Below are 17,739 nucleotides of genomic sequence, written 5' to 3'. Positions count from 1 at the left end.
TTTTTTTTTTCCTTTCGGAAGAACTATAAACTAATAAAAAGCTAAAATTAAGATGGAAGCACGTCCGCAACATCCGCAACGTTTCCACAATTATATATAGGCAAAAACTAAGATGGAAGCACGTCCCTAACGTTTATTGCAATTTACACGTCCTATCACTTCATGAAGTGCCATATCAGTCTCTCTTTCCCACGCACACAATCCCACTATGGCACTCTCTCTACGCAAGTCAAAGATCCCCCTGTTCTGGCTAATTTCCCTGGATTTTTGGTTTCCATCAGAGCGACCGACAGAGAATTCTGTTCTCTATAACTTCAGGCGGAGTCCCTCTAGAACGGGTTTCTAGGCGTTCTCCCCATCAGAAGCAGTAACAAAAGCTCCCTGGGGCATCAAAACCCCTTAACCATGACCTAACACCCCCCAAGGCAGAGTTTTTATCCCTCTATACACTAAGCTCGTCGGAGTCATTGTGTTCACAAACAGGGAGATATATCGCCATTGCCCACTCAGAAAACTCCTCCATAAACTGGTCACCTTCCTTTCCCATACTATATGCTCACTGGGAGATCCCTATCAGAAACTTTTCGCCGTCACGGAGCCAAAGCCACAACGGGTATTGCCCTCGGATACTGTCATCCTCGGGATCATCCGGGTTTTGCCTACCTTAGCCGGGACCAATTTCATCCCCTTGGCCACCGTCGATGCTAGGAAGTGCCCTCAGCAGCTCTCCGACCATGTCAGCCGGTAAGAGCACGGTCATCACAAACCAAAAAGGGACCCCGCATCCCCTACCTTCCACGTCGACAGGCCCTTACCAAAAGAGCCCCAATATATATATATATATTATATGTATAGTATTTTGATGTAATAATACATGACTTACAGTATCAATTTTACCTCTTAGAAACAAAACACGTCTATCAATAATTTTGCTGGGCCGGCCCATTGTGGGCTTAGACGGACCTGTTTGGGCCGGGCCTAGACGGGCCGGCCCAGCCCGGCCCAAGCCCGGCCTGGCCCATGATTTTTCACGGGCCGTGCCGGGCTGGCCCATGGGCCGATATAGGTTGGCCCATCTCAGTCCACCAATATTTATGGGCTGGGCCGTGCCATGCTGGCCCGGCCCATCACTATATCAGGATGGGCCCGGGCCGGCCCACGGGCCCCAGCCCATTGTTGCATCTCTACTTCTTCTTACTTTCATAAACCATATCTAAAACATCAACTTGTTTTTTTTTTTTTTTTCTTGATCAAGTTTTGTTGGTTACACATATTGAGCAAAAAGCGATCAATCTACTTTCAAAAATAAATTTTCTCCAGAAGTTTTTATTTTATTTTTATAAGTTAAGGTATCTATTACTGATTTGGTATACATATTCAATTTTAATAAAATTTTTGTTCAGAATGATATTCCACTTTTTAAATCTCTAATTTCATCCAAGACAACGAATAGTCGTTGGCTTTTTTTGGTAAGGTTTTAATTTAGGTTTATTTTAGGGACTGATTTTTAATGGTAAATTTCCGGCTTAGCCTTTTGACTCTAGTTTCTGCTAGTAGCGGTAGTCTCCCCTTAGGGTTTTTTTGTTTAGTTTTGCATGGGGTGTCCCATTGGGGTAATATTTTTCTTTGCCTTCTTGAACTTTTTTTTTTTGCTTTTTTGTTTTTCTGTTTATTTAACAAATTTGAGTTATGTTCTTGATATGGAATGGGTTTACTAGGTGGTGTCAATCTAGAAATGGGATGTTCTACATGATTGTCATTTACTCCACTTTATTTTTCTTTAAAAAAAAAAATTATTTTTCCACTTCTTCAAGGACAAGTATACACAAGGAAATTTGTTTTGTATATGCTCTTTTATCAAGTTATTAGATTTTGTTAATTATAATAATATAGTTTGATTGTGAAGAAAATATGCAAAGTACGATTGGCTTGTCCATTAAAAGCAATTTAGGTCCTTTGTGATCCTTTCAAGAGCATAAGAAAGGGAAAAAAAAGTAAGAGTTGAAGCAGATAAGAAGATAACAAAAGTAATGGAAACTAATTAAAAAAAAAAAAACAAGGCCGTATATTAAAAAGAAAATAATTGACCAACACTTGGTAATTTTTAATTGATGAAAACATAAGTGGTGGAACGACTTTTTTTTTTTTTTTGGAGAATGTTATTAGCTGAGGAATTAGACATTAAGCCTAAGATGCAAAAAGAAAGAAGAAACTGTCCAAAGAGACTAATGAAAACATATTATCCAAAGAGAATTGAAACATTAAAACATAATTGTCCAAAGAGAATTAGGTATTCTTAAAAATTGTCTGAAGAGAAAATATTAAAACATATTGGAAAGGTCAACGAAACAAAGAAGAATAATGTAAGGGACACCAATTTAAATATCAAGTTTTGTGTATTAACTGATATGGCATATGAATTGTCACTTTTATATTGATAATTATTTAAAACATTGGCACGTCAATTAATGAAAACGAAACAAAGAAGAATAATGTAAGGGACACCAATTTAAATATCAAGTTTTATGTATCAACTGACATGGCATATGAATTGTCACTTTTATATTGATAATTATTTAAAACATTGACACGTCAATTAATGAAAGAGATTGCTTCTTTATTAACAACTCACATGTTACATCAATTGATACTAAAAATAAAGATTTGAGTTATTATTTCTTAGTAACATAGAATAGGAAGCATAACAAGAAAGTAATTAATAACAATTGGTATATTATGGACCATAATTGAGAAACTTCAGAGGTAGAGAAAATTACGTCATTTGGCCAAAGAGAGAGACCAAGGGATAAAGTTGGTCAGTGTTTGGTACGTAAGTGGATAAGGAATTGGAAGCAATACGTGGGAATGATGAGACCCGATATACAAACGTCCTTATCTTAAAGATGCATTTTGATCCATATTTTCCTTTCTCTTTACTTTTTCTTGAAGCTATAAAAAACAAGCCACCAACACTTGAACTTGTTTTTATGCAAACAGGACAAGATTATTACAGAGACCCACTTCATATATGCACGCCCTTTCTACAGTCAAATAAAGATTGTTACTCCTTATTACACCACATGCAGTAATATATATATATATATATATAGGAACTATATCGATGTCATGTATGTATATGTTTGGCCGCTAAGAAAGAGGCAAGGAAACGTTCTTAATCTGTAATTGACTATATATATTTCATTTTCAATATGTTTGTTCGAAAAATCTTCTTTTCTTAGGAGCTTTGGTAATCTTCTTCGAAGCTTTAAGCTGATTGGACGTCTTCTTATACCATGCATGAACCTAGAAAATTTGGGAGAAAAAGAAGTCAGAATATAGGCGGCAAAGAATAGTACTACTACTCCCATGTGTTATCGATCTGTTGATAAGGAATTGTACTGAATGAAAAGCGGTTAGGCGTAGACTTATATATCTCTAAGAAATGAGTTCACACACACATGTACAAAAAGCTAATTATCCTAGACGAGGTTTGCTTTAGTAAGTTATATATTTTTTACTGCTATAATATATATTCTAGTATATCGAAACACGATTCTTTATTTATTTCCACTTGCCCAAAATATATGGTATTAACGACTACGTGTAGTAACATTAGAGATTATAGTGGTGCATACCATTTATCATATATAGACTCTTCAATACAATATAATAATCTAGATCAACAATAAATGGACATGAAGTGATAAATCCTTTGGTTCCTCTCAGGACTATTATTGCTATAATATGTGTCTACACGCACTGACCACACATTTTTTTCGTTTTAGGAAATGATAAAGATCGTGAGGGATAAATTGTAAATTTTTAATTCTACTACGAAAATGCACAATCCACATGAAAGTTTACGATAAGGGTTAGTGTCATAAATATTTAAATATTAATGTTCACATTTTAAACTATCTATAATTTTATTCTATTATAGAACTCATGCATATTATCATATGTACAATGATACTACTACCTTTAATAACGAGAGTATGAAAGATTTTAACTTTATAATAATGGGGATAACTTTTTATTATTAAATTATCTGCTTTGACGATTAATTTTGCATTTCGCGATCACATATTGGCTAGATTTATAAAACTTGAAGGCCTCAAGTGGGTGAACAAATTCTAGTTTCACATGCTTAATTTTTATCATTTTTAAGAGAGATTCTACTAGAAGAGAATAAATTAACTATCACCTAGTACGTACAAGATGCTGAGTATTTTAGGAATAGATCAGTACTAAAAGATACACTTACCTAAATGATTGAGTCGTTAAGGGTGTGAAGAATTGAAAGAATGTCGGGTATGTAAGAAGCTGTGAAATGGTAATAATGGTTCTCAATGCAGAACATGAAAAGAATAATTTGACTTACTATCATGATAAATAGATCGAAGATGGTGCGCTTTGGCATCCGGCCTACTTTCCACAATGGAAGATCTTTGATGCCGAAATTTCAGAATTTAGTGTAGAACTTAGGGTTCTCCATCTTGCTACTTTGTCAGCAGATAGAATAGATCATGGAATGACCTGACATGGTAATATGAGTAGCAATCTATACTTGACCTGTCATACTTGTCAAGTATAATCTCCCTCTATAATTGTGCATGAAGCAAAAGTTCTTGATACTAATTCTATTAGTTTCCTGACCTTATCAATCAGCGAAAAACATTCATACATACTTGCCACCATTGATTAATGGTCTAACTAGGTTTGTGGGAAAATGGGATAGAAGTAATAGGCGTTCAAGCAATGTTGATGTTGATATTTAATGACTTCCTTAAGGATGGAAATTAACCTATCTGGATACTTGATAAAAAGTTCAATACTTGTGTTGGGTGGCAATGAGTCTCGCAATCCTCGGCTATCTCTTAAGACCCATTATCTTGTGATCCTCAACAATCTCTTCAAATCCGCGACCGTCATTCCACAAGATGATCACCGTTCATGGGTCTTAATCTTACACCACCAAGGTTGGCCACGAACCGGTAACAACTATTAAGTGTGCTTCTTTATTACTCCATCGAATCAGGGACTGTTTGGTAACTATCATTTGGCATTTGTTTGGGCTTGAACCAAAATAGTTCCTAATCGGATTAAGGTTTGAGAAAAATTGCTCCGCTTATAAAAAAATGTTTTAAGTTTCTTTGATCTTTTCACATTAATTTTCAAAATATGTGAAAAAGGTAGTTTTTTATAATGTGATTTGCAAACATATGTATGGTTTTCTGTATTCTTTAAACCATAAATTATTATTCCGTATTTTAATAAAACAATGTAAGGTTTTTATTAAGAGCACTCATATTCATTCTGATAAGGTTATAACTCCATTATCACAAAATGTCGGTCCCGGACCCACCTTTTTGTGAGTAATGAGGATAAATGCCCATCCGTGCGGATGAATATCATTTTTCTTTTATTAACTATCCAAAAACATACACAAAACAGCGTTGCTAGTCATTTACAGATGTTGTGAGTAGATGTTAGTAGTGCTGGAACTTTGGACGGACCGCCCGCGACCATCTGAAAAGCCATAATTTTTACCCGACTCACCCGAGAAATTTGGGCCGCCCGCCTGAGCCCGAATTTCACCTTGAACGGGCCGCAGGCTTGTATTAGGTGGCCCGATCCCGGCCGGGCCGCCTGAGCCTGCCCGAAAAGCCCGAATTTTTAAATTTTTTTTTAAATTTTAAGTTATTTTGTGTTAAAATTATATATATATATATTACAACTTGGAATTTGAAATGAACACACGAACTATATAAAAAAATTATTTCTTTATTAATTTTTAAATTTGTAATTCATGATTGCCTCGTTAAAAACCTTACCAAAAAAAAACCCAATTGGGATAAAAACTTGGCAAGAAAAAAAGAGTGCAATCATTTGGTGACGAATTATAAATTTTACAAACTTACAAAGTTATACAATTACAAATACAATGTCAAAAGTAAATACATATTTACAAATTACAAATTTACAATTTAATTTGAAACTGAAGGATCGTCTTCAAAATTAAATGTTAATCGATTAAATTCATCGATCCATTCTTGGCTTGCCGGCGAAATTGTATCCTATAGACGTTGATCAGCCTGATCCCAATCCTTAATGCAAACCAAGGCTTCAACAATATCCATTTGCAATGCATTCCGGCATTCCTTCCGGTGTTCCTCAAGTATTCTTCATGTCGTACTGAAGGCTTGTTTGGATGAAATAGTGGAGACTGGGATCGAAAATATATCCATTACCAATCGAGTTAGGATTGGCCAAGTTAATGCCTGTGCCCTCCACCATTGAACTAAGTCAAACGATTCTGACGTACCGTCAACTACTAAGCCTTCACTGAGGTACGTCATAAGCTCGTTGAAGCTGCCGCCGCCGCTGCCACTGCCACTTGTTGATGAAGATTCACTCACAGCTTCTGTTTGAGTTGTCCTCTTCTTCTTCTTCAACCTGAAAACATTCAAGAATGAATGCGGGTTTTTGTCTTGTTGTTGCGGTTCCTGTACTCTAGGAGGTACTCTAAACCTAATCTCATATTTACTATAGATCGAATATATTTTTTTCCTTTATTATTGGATATTGGTCTAAACAATTAATGCCTAAAAATTCACCTAAGTTTTCTAAACCACTTTCTAAACCTTCTAATTTTTATCTAGGATCAAAAATAGTACCTAAACCATACAACAAAGGCAACTTAGACCAATATTTTTTTAATTTTTTTTTCCATAGAATGAATAAGAACTCCTAGGATTGGGTCATCCCTATATTCGTTAAATAAAATACTAATTCTTTAAAGTTCACCTAAAGCTAAAGGTGATGTTGGGTAGTATGTTCTACTAAGTTTTAGAGTAACTTCATGAAACCTACCTAAAAATTGATACAAAACTTTGGCTCTATGTTTAGATCAACAATATTTACACTGAGCTATATGTTTAGTGTTACCTTCATTGTCGATCTCATCAATTATGTTGAAGTGATCCCAAACTATCGAGGTGCGCTTGCATTTCCTCCTAGAGGTTGCAACACTTGCAGACGCAGTCGCACTAGCACTCGCCGCTTCTCCACGTCCACTTTTCATGTTGTGTTGGGCATCAACGGGAATACCACTATAACCAAAAGGATCCATTATAAAAAAAATAAGAGCGATTTGAGAGAGAGAGCTTTAGGATAATATGATAGTTTTTGGACAAATTTTGAAAGAGATTTGAGAGATCGAGAGAGATTGAGAGAAATTGAGAGAGATTGAGAGAAATTGAGTGGAATTGAGAGAGTTTGAGTGAAAAAAATGTGTGGAGGATGGGGGGTATTTATAGGGAAATTTTTGGGTTAAAAAATTAATTTTTTTCAAAAAAATCAATGTGCAACAGCTACTTAGGTTCAGCGGGTCGGGTTCGGGTGGGTTTCGGGCGGCAACGGGCAAAAAAGTAGCCGTTGGACGGGTTTTATGGCAAATCGGGCATTTCGGGCAAAATTCGGGTTTTCTGGCTTATTTTCGGGTCGGGCACACGGTCGGATTTTTGAACATTTTTCCGGGCATGGTCGGAAAAATTCAAAAAAAACTCCGGCGGTCGACAGCACCTACACGGCGGCGGGCTCCGGCGTGGTCTCAAAATTCAGGCTACCCGAGCCCGAACCCGAATTTCCACCTTGGACAGGCCGGCATATGGGCCTGCCCACCCGAGCCCGAAAAAATTCGGGCCTTGGGCAACCCGCCAGCCCAAAGTTCCACCACTAGACGTTAGATCAGTAGTAGTTGCATGAATGGACCAAATTAATTAGCATGTCAAGTCGTCCCGGGACATCTCTGATCCTGTAATTTTTTAATGTGGACTTTATAATAATTTGGGGGTATCAAAGATATATGCAAGAGGGACAAGTTGCAATGAGTTTCTTTTTTTACCTCTTCTAAGAAAACAGGCATCCTCAGGGCCGGGCATGTGACTTCTTACTGGTAAAACAGATAAAAAGAGATCAGAAAAAAAGCTTACACATCTCTCTCTCTCAAAGGCCCTTTGATTTAAAGTACTTCTAGTCATCATCAGACCTTTAGATTTAGATATATGGCGATTAGATTTTAGCGAACCTATCATTTTACGTGCTTTTATACAAGGGGAGGATAAAAGTAGGCCCTAGGTTGTTTGAAGTATAAAAGGAAATAAATACTATTAATTAAGAATAAGGCTTTTTTTTTTTAACTTAAAAATGGTGCTATCAAATAAAATCTTCTACCTATAAAATGGAGTTCACATTTATAAATTCTATGCCACCAAGTTCATTTAGCAACAACAAAAAATTCCAGTAATTTTTGTTCGTATAATTAATTATTTGATCTAACGTTGATCGTTTTCATTTAATTTTAATAATTTGTATGAAGAAAAAAACTATAATATTCTGATAAAAAGGGAACGAAAATAAACAATATCAATTTCATTGCTTGTTGAAAACAACAAACATAAAAGTGACTCAGAGAGAAGTATATATGTAAAAAAAAAAAAAAAAAATACAGCTAGAAGGAAAGGTAATTAACATTTGAGTAGGGGCAATATGGAATTTTTAGTTTCAGATCATATATTTGTAATAACTAAAAATATATAATAAAATAATCGGGAATTAATTTTTGGTCGGCAAGTATGTACTAATTACTTAATAATGGAGCGCAAGATGCTAGACTTCAAAAGTGAAATTTTAATTTATTTAAATGTTTTCTTATTTATAGTTGCTTATCTAATTTAGTTATTTTTAAATTTTAAATTTAGAATATTTAAGATTAGTTACAATTTCCTTTTCGTTTTCGAATTGTAGTCTTCTATAAATAGAAGAGTCTAGCTTTGTTATTGATAGTTCTTTCAGAGATTAATAAAAATTATATGCTTTGAGAGTTCTCTCAAGATACTGATTCCAATCTTCTCGGTATTTTGTTGAATCAACGAGTAATTGATGCTTGTTTTCCTGGTATTTGTGAGTGAATCAACAGGTCTATAGAAGTCTTATTTTCCGGTATTCCGATCGAATCAACGGGTTTTCCGGTATTCTACGCGAATCAACGGATAATATGAATTTATCCATTTTTTTCTATTTTTCTCATTTACTTCCGCTACGTCACTTAATTAACAGTTACACATTCATATACATGAGTAGAAATCAGTACTGTTCCAAATGTTTCTACAGAATTTTCCTGTCCAACATGTTGGTCCAATCACTACATATATCAGAAAATACATAGTTTATAAATTTTAAAACTTCCGGTTAAGTTTTCAAAACTAGAATTTCTCATATACGATGGACATGAAAATATAATTCACTGGCATGATCTTGATATGAAATTTAATGAGCAAATTTGCCACATGGATCAGATCTACATTTCATGACCACAACATACAAAGTAACACAGAAGGTAAAAGGACAAGTCCTGTTAAAATGACCATCACAAGTGTCACCATTTAATGCTACAAAAATTATGATTCAAATTTAATGTTGTTTATATATGATATTTTTTGTTCTTTAAATTTATCATTGACATGCAGAGGTTTTGTTCAAAGTTGTTTCTCTGGCTTGCTTTTGCTTTTGAAATCGACGAACTCGTCGGTTTTATTTTGGCTATTGAGAAAGCTTCAGATCGTAGCACTAAGTACTGATTCTTCCTATTCTGTCAACTTGTTCCACCATTCACCAGCAGTGATATACTTGTAGTGATACTTTTCATGAGTTAATTAAGGAATAAGGAAAGTAAAGGAGCATCTTTAGAATCCGCTAATTACAATAATAAAGGGCATAAAATGGCACCAATATGACGTCCTATGTTAGCTGGTCAATAGCAATAATGCAATATCTTTTTTTTTTCCTTTTTTTTTTCTTTTTCACCCAAAGGAGATTTGCATGCATGTGTATGAGGGAGAAAAATACAAACTCATTTTTCATAAAGAACATGCTTTGCAAAGACACATGTTGGTGTGTAAAAGGAAGCACCACCACTGATAATATTTAGTGTTAGGTATTTTGTTAGTTGGCTTGTTTTTAGCACGTGTCCTTGTCTTGTGTCTGTAAAAATTCAAAAACAAGAAATGTACGAAATACATATTTGAGAATAAAAATTAAAAAATGTAAGATTCAGTGAGGGCATGTACAAAAGTATTAAATTTTAGTAGGGGCAAAATAGAAATATCATAAGATTTTAAGGATGAAAATATAACATTAAGAAAGTGAGTGGGCCGCTGCACACACTCCGCCTTAGGGCTGGCAATCCGGGTAGTGACACGATGACACGACTCGAAACACGCACGAAATTAACGGGTTTGGGTTTATCATAAATAGGTACGGTCAAAATCAGGTCGAACCCGTGAAACACGATTAAATAACATGTCATTTTCAGGTTGACCCGCCAACCCACAATTGACCCGTCATAACCCGTTTATTAAACGTGTCATATTTGGGTAACACGAATACACAACCCGTTTATTACCTATTTTATAAACATGTTAAAAAATAGGTTCAGAAATAGGTTAACACGACCCATTTATCACCTATTTTATAAACATGTTCATAAATAGGTTAACACGACCCATTTATCACCCATTTTATAAACAGGTTGACAGGTAATCAATAGGTTGACACGACACGTTTATGACCTATTTAATAAATAGGTTATTCGTGTCGTGTCGTGTCAACCCGCCAATAAACGAATCGTGTTTGAGTTTTGTATTTCGACACGATTAATAAACGGGTCGTGTTCGTGTCAGACCTATTCGTGTCAACTGAAGAGGTCAACACGACACGAACACGACCCGCCAACCCGAATTGCCACCCCTACTCCGCCCCTGGTTGGCAGCACGTATTTGTCATTTCTAGTCTGGCTGCCGGATGCGATAATAAGCCTATATATATGTATTATGTATATATATATATACACGCCATTTTTTTTTCTTTTGAGTGAATATACGCGCCAATATTAATTAGCAAAAAATTCCGAGTATATTTAATGTGGACCTAGTGCAGTGGGAAATCAGAAGAAAGAACCACTTTTTGAAGATTTGAAAATGTTTACGACTTCGACACTTCAATAAATTCTTAAACGAATTAACAACCCCATTATTTTCTCCTTAATTAATTAATTATTTCCCTTGACCTTTTATGAGAGACTTTTGTTTCTTAGTCAATGTCGTGCTTGTTATGGCATTCTCTTTAACATGTTGAACCAGTACTTAATTACTAATTCAATCATGAGATGATCCATTCCTTTTTTTTTTTTTTTGTTAATTTACACAAGTGATAAGAGAAGATAACTAGCATCAAAAGAAGGAAACACGTCCAAACTAGTCGAAACCCAATTAGCGGACAATTTTTCAAGACTTTTCGCCTTTAGATTTTAAGAGCGTTGGTCTACTAGTTGATTCTGCTGCCAGAAATGAGTATAGAATTCCTTATAACCTATAAATTATATGGATAAATACCAGAATAGAAAGAATTAATTAATTTATGAAAAACTTAATCAGAAATAATATGCGGATAGAATATCAACTATTCAGAATAGAAGTAGAATTACTTAAACAATATAGCATGAAATGGTGTTATCAGATAGGAAAACTAGAAAATGAATATTGACAGCATGAGACAGCAGCAAGGCAGCGCCCTGTCTCATGCTCAAAAAAATGAGAGATCAAACAACAAAATGTAAATAGTTGTATCAATAAATTCCCCATTAGATAGTAAATAATAAACAACTTTAAGTGACTTGAACACGGTAAAAAGTGTGGAACACGTTTTAAAACTAGTTAATATAAAAAGATGAACAAATTAAAAAGAAAGAGTTCCATAAATTTAGGGCTCCAATTTGTGAAAAAGAGACTAATCGTGTCATGCTATATCCATATTGAAACGATCCGCACCTACATTTGGTATGATATTGTTCGCTTTGGATCTGAGTCAGTAAAATTTTGCTTTTAGGCTTCACCCCAAAAGGCTTTATACTATTAGGAGATGGTGTGGCAATGTAGGACGCACAACTTACCCTATCTGTGCCCTTTTTGCCTCAAAAGGTTGATGGTTATCACAATCAGTCCTCCTTATGGGAGGCCTAATGTCCTCGTTGGCAACATTTCTGGCTAGATATAGTCTCTAATATCATCTATAACGACATGCATCTCCACTTGGTATGATATGTTCGCTTTGAGCCTGAACCCGCATAATTTCACTTTTGGGCTTCAACCCAAAAGGCATGGTGTCCTTATAAAACATCACCTACAATCATCCCCAATTAGCAATGAGGCCGAAATGCACAACTTACCGGCCCTTTTTATCTCAGTAGATTGATTAGATTGATGGTTGTCACACATATAGCCCTGCATAATCTGCTAGGTTCATGCGTGCATTGTGTTATGTTGGGATTGGCCCACCGAAGATTCGTGTTGGGTTGAGCCTAGCCCGCCAAAGCTTTGAGTCATGAGTGTCGTGGCCCAAAATTAAAAATTATAGGCCCAGGCCATGTAATACTCGGGCATTTATCACGCTTGACACAATAGATTGAGCTAGCTCCTCAGATCATCAATCCCTTTAAATTGTATGTACATCATAATGATATCTTATTATTGAGCAAAAAAAAAAAAAATGCCATCACAAGTATTATACATACACAGTTTTTTTATTTAAATTAATAAAGAGAAGGGACAAAACATCAAGGAAAATTCACAAATCCTACTTAGTTGACACTCGCTATAAATCCAATATATACTACATCAATGCGTCACAAAATTTTTTAAGGTCAAATGAATTAATTAAAAATATTTTTAGCGATATGTAATTTTTTAATTATTAGAAATATCTAACTTAAACTTGGAAATAACAGTACAAAATAAAAATAAAGAAAAAGTTTGCATGTTCTATATTAGAACTGTTAGATTGAGATTGGAAAAATTCAACATTGCCGCATTCCAGTCTGATTATTTTGTCCCCTTTTGCCGTACGTACACAACGGTGTCTTCTTAACAGCCACTCAATCTATGCAAACGAGCGATAACCACACCCCAACTTGAAAAAAAACTTCAAAAAAGCCACAAATTAACGTACACGTTTCTTTTAACTTATCGCAAATCAGTCAGTCTAATACAAACGTTACCTCAAACAGCTAAAACTAGAACTGATATTTCAGCTAATTAATATTGAATTTAATTTTTTGTTATATGTACAAAATTAGTTGACATTAATGCATTCTTTTCACAATTCAAGTCACAACTCAAATTTTCTTACGCGAGAGAAAAATTAAAAGAGAAGAAGAAACTGAAAAAAGAAAAGAAAAAAAAAAGAACTATAACCAAGTTATGTTTAAAACCATTGTATGAGAGATGAATAGTACAACAAAATTACAGGACTAACTCATTATGGTGATGATATCAATTATTGGTAATAATAATTCTACTGATTATCCGAGAGCCAATACTGCAAGTCCGCCAATGGAGGCATTTCCAGCAACATTCTGTCCAAGTCCTTGAAAGACATTCCTCGTGAAAACATAAACGACGAGCCGTTGCCATTATTAGTACTACTAATAACATCGTGATCTGGTTTGATCTCTCCCTTATTGATCTCATGAGTAGTAGTAGTCGTCGTCGTCGTATTATTGGTAGTTCCATGGAAGGAGCTACTCTCAACCCATGCAACGCAAGAATCCTTCCCTGTGAGGCTCTGAACCACCGATTTGAAGCTCGTCGGATCGGCCTTCACGTACCGGGTATCGATCAACACAACCTTCACCGGTCCGCGCCTTGGGCTAGCCATTACAGAAGATTAAAAACGGAATTGTTAGAAAATGAAGTTTTTAACAAAGAGTGTAATCTAATTTTACAAGTATCCTTTAGCTGACTTAATTTGAATGATACATAAGAGAACTTAATTTTGCTTTAGCATCGAATATGAGAGATTCAGAAGTGAGTGAGGGATTGTGTGTGTGTATATATATATATAGAGAGAGAGAGAGAGAGAGAGAGAGAGAGAGAGAGAAGGTTATGTGATAGTTGAAAAGGAAGAAAATGGAAGGGAACAAGCGGGGAATCTAGGTTGTATGCAAGTTGGTTTTTTTGTTTTTTTTTTTTGTTTGAAAAGTTGTCTAGAAAGACCAACGTTAAGTCCAAGTCAAACGGCACGCAATTGCGAATTCACAAGTCATATTTAAGGTCGTCTCACCTGCCACGAAGGATACCTTTTCAAAATTGTCATATTTTGTGTAAGTAATATTTTCCTTTTTTACCATTAAAAAAAAACATCTGACAATTTTTACCATGGGAACCGTCCTATGTCCCTATCGATAAAAACTATTATTTAGTAGTTAGATTAACTTTTTAATTGCTTGATCTACTGTTGAAAACAGTTTTGTGTCTTATGCCTCAAACTTTTAAAATAAACATTTACAAATTAAATCATTAAAAAATTAATCCAACCGCTAAACGAACAGTTCTGTTTGTACGTAGGAAAAGTTGATACTTCCTACAGTAAAAGTTTCAAAAAAAAAAAAAGATACGACTGTAGTACTAAGAATCAGATAAGTTTTGTGGGGTAATTAGCACTTTTAATCTGTAAATTACTTTAATCATCGTTGGTCCTTCAGTTTTTGATCTTGATAGATTACTTTATAAACTTTTATTTTCATTAGCAATTTTAGTCCCTAACACTAAAATGCGCTGATAATTTATAAATTTAACAGCAACACTCAATATTCATGTGTCTATCGCGTGAATAGTCAGGGTATTATCCAATCCAATTTATACAATTTTAGTCAATAAAACCCAATCCAATCAAAAGCTTTTAAGAATTCCATCTAATCCAATCCAAAAACTAGTGTATCATCCGATCTAATCCAATCCTTTTTTTTTTTTTTTTAGTAACCTAGGGTATCGAGGCCTCGCTCTTTGAGCGCCTGACTAATCCCTAGGGATTTGGACCAATCAGTTTTATACTAAGGGCTTTCATTCTCTTCAGCTGTTTTAGAATCAGTTTTATACTAAGTGCACAAAATGATCCATATTGAACCTTCAGTTTAAAACTATACAATTTTCTTTAATACTTTCATAATTTAAATTTTTAAACTAATGACACGAGCATTACGACAATGACCGAATCATATGAAGGATAAATATTGCTAAGAAATCTAATTATACCATAGTGATCCCGTCATTGTGATACCGATTTATTCAACTATGCAATTTTATTTATGCTTAGATAACTTTTAAACTCTTAATGGTATATAAGACATTCATGTAATTCACTCAAAAAATAAACTTTGAATTTTTTACATATATATTTAGATATTTTCATATATAGTACATGCAGAGATTAGATTAGTTTGGATTGGATATTTTGATAATAAATTAACATATGATCCAATCTATGTTTGTTTTTTATAAGAAATGAAAACTAATATAATCTAATTGAGGTCGGTTGTCCGTAAAAAATTAGATTTGATTAGATTGAGTCAGTTAAGTATTTAATTGGATCATATGAACACTCCTATATGAATAAATGCATTATGTGTAAAATGTTTTTGTCACTACTTTTAAAATCCATTGAGAATTAGAACATTTTGCACTAAGGTAACTACGCAAAATATTTAGTTAACATGTGATATAAATGTGATTGTCTATGTTAAATTTAAGAAATTCTTTGTCAAATTTAACTTTAGCGATCAAAATCGCCAAAAAAAAAAAAGAAAGTAATTAATTTATCAAAATTAAAAGTTCAAACACCAAAATACCGCAGTGCTCAAAGTTCAAAATAATTCTTTTTTATTTAATCAACCGCGTAAGTGGTATTAGGGAAAGTATAGTAGGAAAAGCATCATTATTAATAGTTTTGATTTCATTAGTATTTATTTTCATATTAGGAAGTTTCTTGATTTTAGTTTTGGGTAACTTACCTGATTATGTGTTTTATAATGTCTATTTATATAGAGTCTCATTTATAGTGCTCCTTGTGAATGAATTCTCCTTCTCTTCCTATTCTATGGATGTGGACATATTGTTGAAATCTCTTTCTTTTCTTTTTTTTCTTTATCTTTTATTTTCTTTATTTATTTATTATTAAGTGGAAGTTTTTTCTTTCTTTTTTCCCCCTTAAAGTCAGGATATGGGATTTGACCTTCTGACATTAATATCGAAGTTAGTTTTACGAAACTCAACTTATCTGCAAAACTCAACAAAATTGTTTATCTATTTTTTTCCGTAGTGTTCTTTGTATAAATCAAAGGACAATGACTCAGTGAGTGAGATTATATAACATAAAATAAAATAAAATAAAAGAGTCGAATGCTTTGCTTCCTAGCTTGATCGATAAAACTACATTTACAAATATAAAAAAAAAATGGATTATTTTTAGGACTTCTTACTTGCAGGCAATAGACTAAAAGTGAAAGGGACTGTAAATTAATTTTAAAAAATAATTACAAAGTGTATACGCATGTGATCATACTCACATATATCAGTACGTGGTCCAGGATTCTTGTAAACATTTTTTCTTTTAATTTTTTTTTTTTTTGGACTAAATTCTGTGAGCGAAGCTTCTTACTATAAATTTGAGTTCCCATTGCCGCGTGGTCATAAATCCAAAGTCAAACTTATAATAAATTAAACATGCGCTAATTTTATGTTGTCCAGATAATTATGCTTGCCATGAAAGGCTTGAACTGGTACGTACGTCCATAATTGTTCTTCTAATAATTACTACAAAGTCCTTAAATATATAATTTTCTTGCACTCCACGATTATATATACTGTATGGTATTCAAAACAGAAGTTTCCATGCATTTTCCTCTTTTGGGGAGATCACAAAAACCTTAGATTGAACAAGAAAATTCATGCACGTAAATGCTCTGTGAAGAACATGCGGAAGACAAGAATCTAAAGATGATAGTCTAAATCTTATGATCCACAATCGAGGGAATAAAGTTGGGCGCTTTATTCATGTTAAGATTGTTATGTTGTCTACTTCCTAACGAAGACGGCTTGTCTTGGTCATCGGAGGTGGGACTCCATGGGTGGAGACATTGATATAGTTTCTAATGGTGAAATCTATATTGGATTGGACTAAAGTTTAATTGTTTTAATTAATAATTATGTTTGAATAAAACAATTCACTTTTGACGAATTATATGTTGTCATCTTAATCCTGAGATGGATGATGAACCCGTATGCTTGACTTGTATCCTTTGATGTACTAAAGGGAGACATCCTGACATTACGTAAAGGTATGCTTGCCGGTACATTGGGGGTATGACTCATGTATGCGTAGATTCGTTATTCATAGATAGTGGAATCCATAGCTGCTATAAAGAGTCAATGATATCCTCTTATGCATTATCAGTGGATTGAAAAATACGAGCGCTCGGCCATTATACTACTCTGTGTTATCTAATGGTTTACTGTTTGTAATTGTACGAATAGTGTTTTTCCGATGGTATGATAATGGAACATAAGATAAATGTAATCGGGAAGGTAAAACGGAACTTGACCTCAAGTCGATTATGGATATCCTATGGGAATGATACACTAATATATTGAGTCATGGACTAGAGCTAATCAGAGCTTTGTAAATACGCTATATAAATCGAGAGTGCAGCTCTAGGCTTTTAGTGGAATAGCGCTAGAGTTTTATAATCATGAAACGGACTTGTTGGTTTACAAGTAGCGTTGTGATTATAGGAGCTTGATTTACATATGTCCATCGGGTCCCTTTGCTAGCTCACATAATTTCCTG

The 17,739-nt window shown here is 34.2% G+C and overlaps 1 protein-coding gene across 1 annotated transcript; it reads right to left on the bottom strand.

Annotated features, from left to right (window-relative positions):
• Positions 1–13,319: 13,319 nt before the first annotated feature.
• LOC21404504 (VQ motif-containing protein 10) lies at positions 13,320–13,906 on the bottom strand. Its single transcript, XM_010112658.2, has one exon. It carries the CDS (start codon positions 13,771–13,773, stop codon positions 13,411–13,413), a length of 363 nt encoding a protein of 120 aa, XP_010110960.1. The 5' UTR covers positions 13,774–13,906; the 3' UTR covers positions 13,320–13,410.
• Between the last annotated feature and the right edge of the window lie 3,833 nt (positions 13,907–17,739).

This window comes from Morus notabilis, unplaced genomic scaffold (genome assembly GCF_000414095.1).
Source record: "Morus notabilis unplaced genomic scaffold, ASM41409v2 Scaffold336, whole genome shotgun sequence".
NCBI lineage: Eukaryota > Viridiplantae > Streptophyta > Magnoliopsida > Rosales > Moraceae > Morus > Morus notabilis.
This window is presented reverse-complemented; position numbering and strand designations above follow the sequence as displayed.

Bases quoted from the DNA above. Each gene is read 5' to 3' on its own strand.
- LOC21404504 (XM_010112658.2), bottom strand. From the start codon at position 13,773: ATGGCTAGCCCAAGGCGCGGACCGGTGAAGGTTGTGTTGATCGATACC.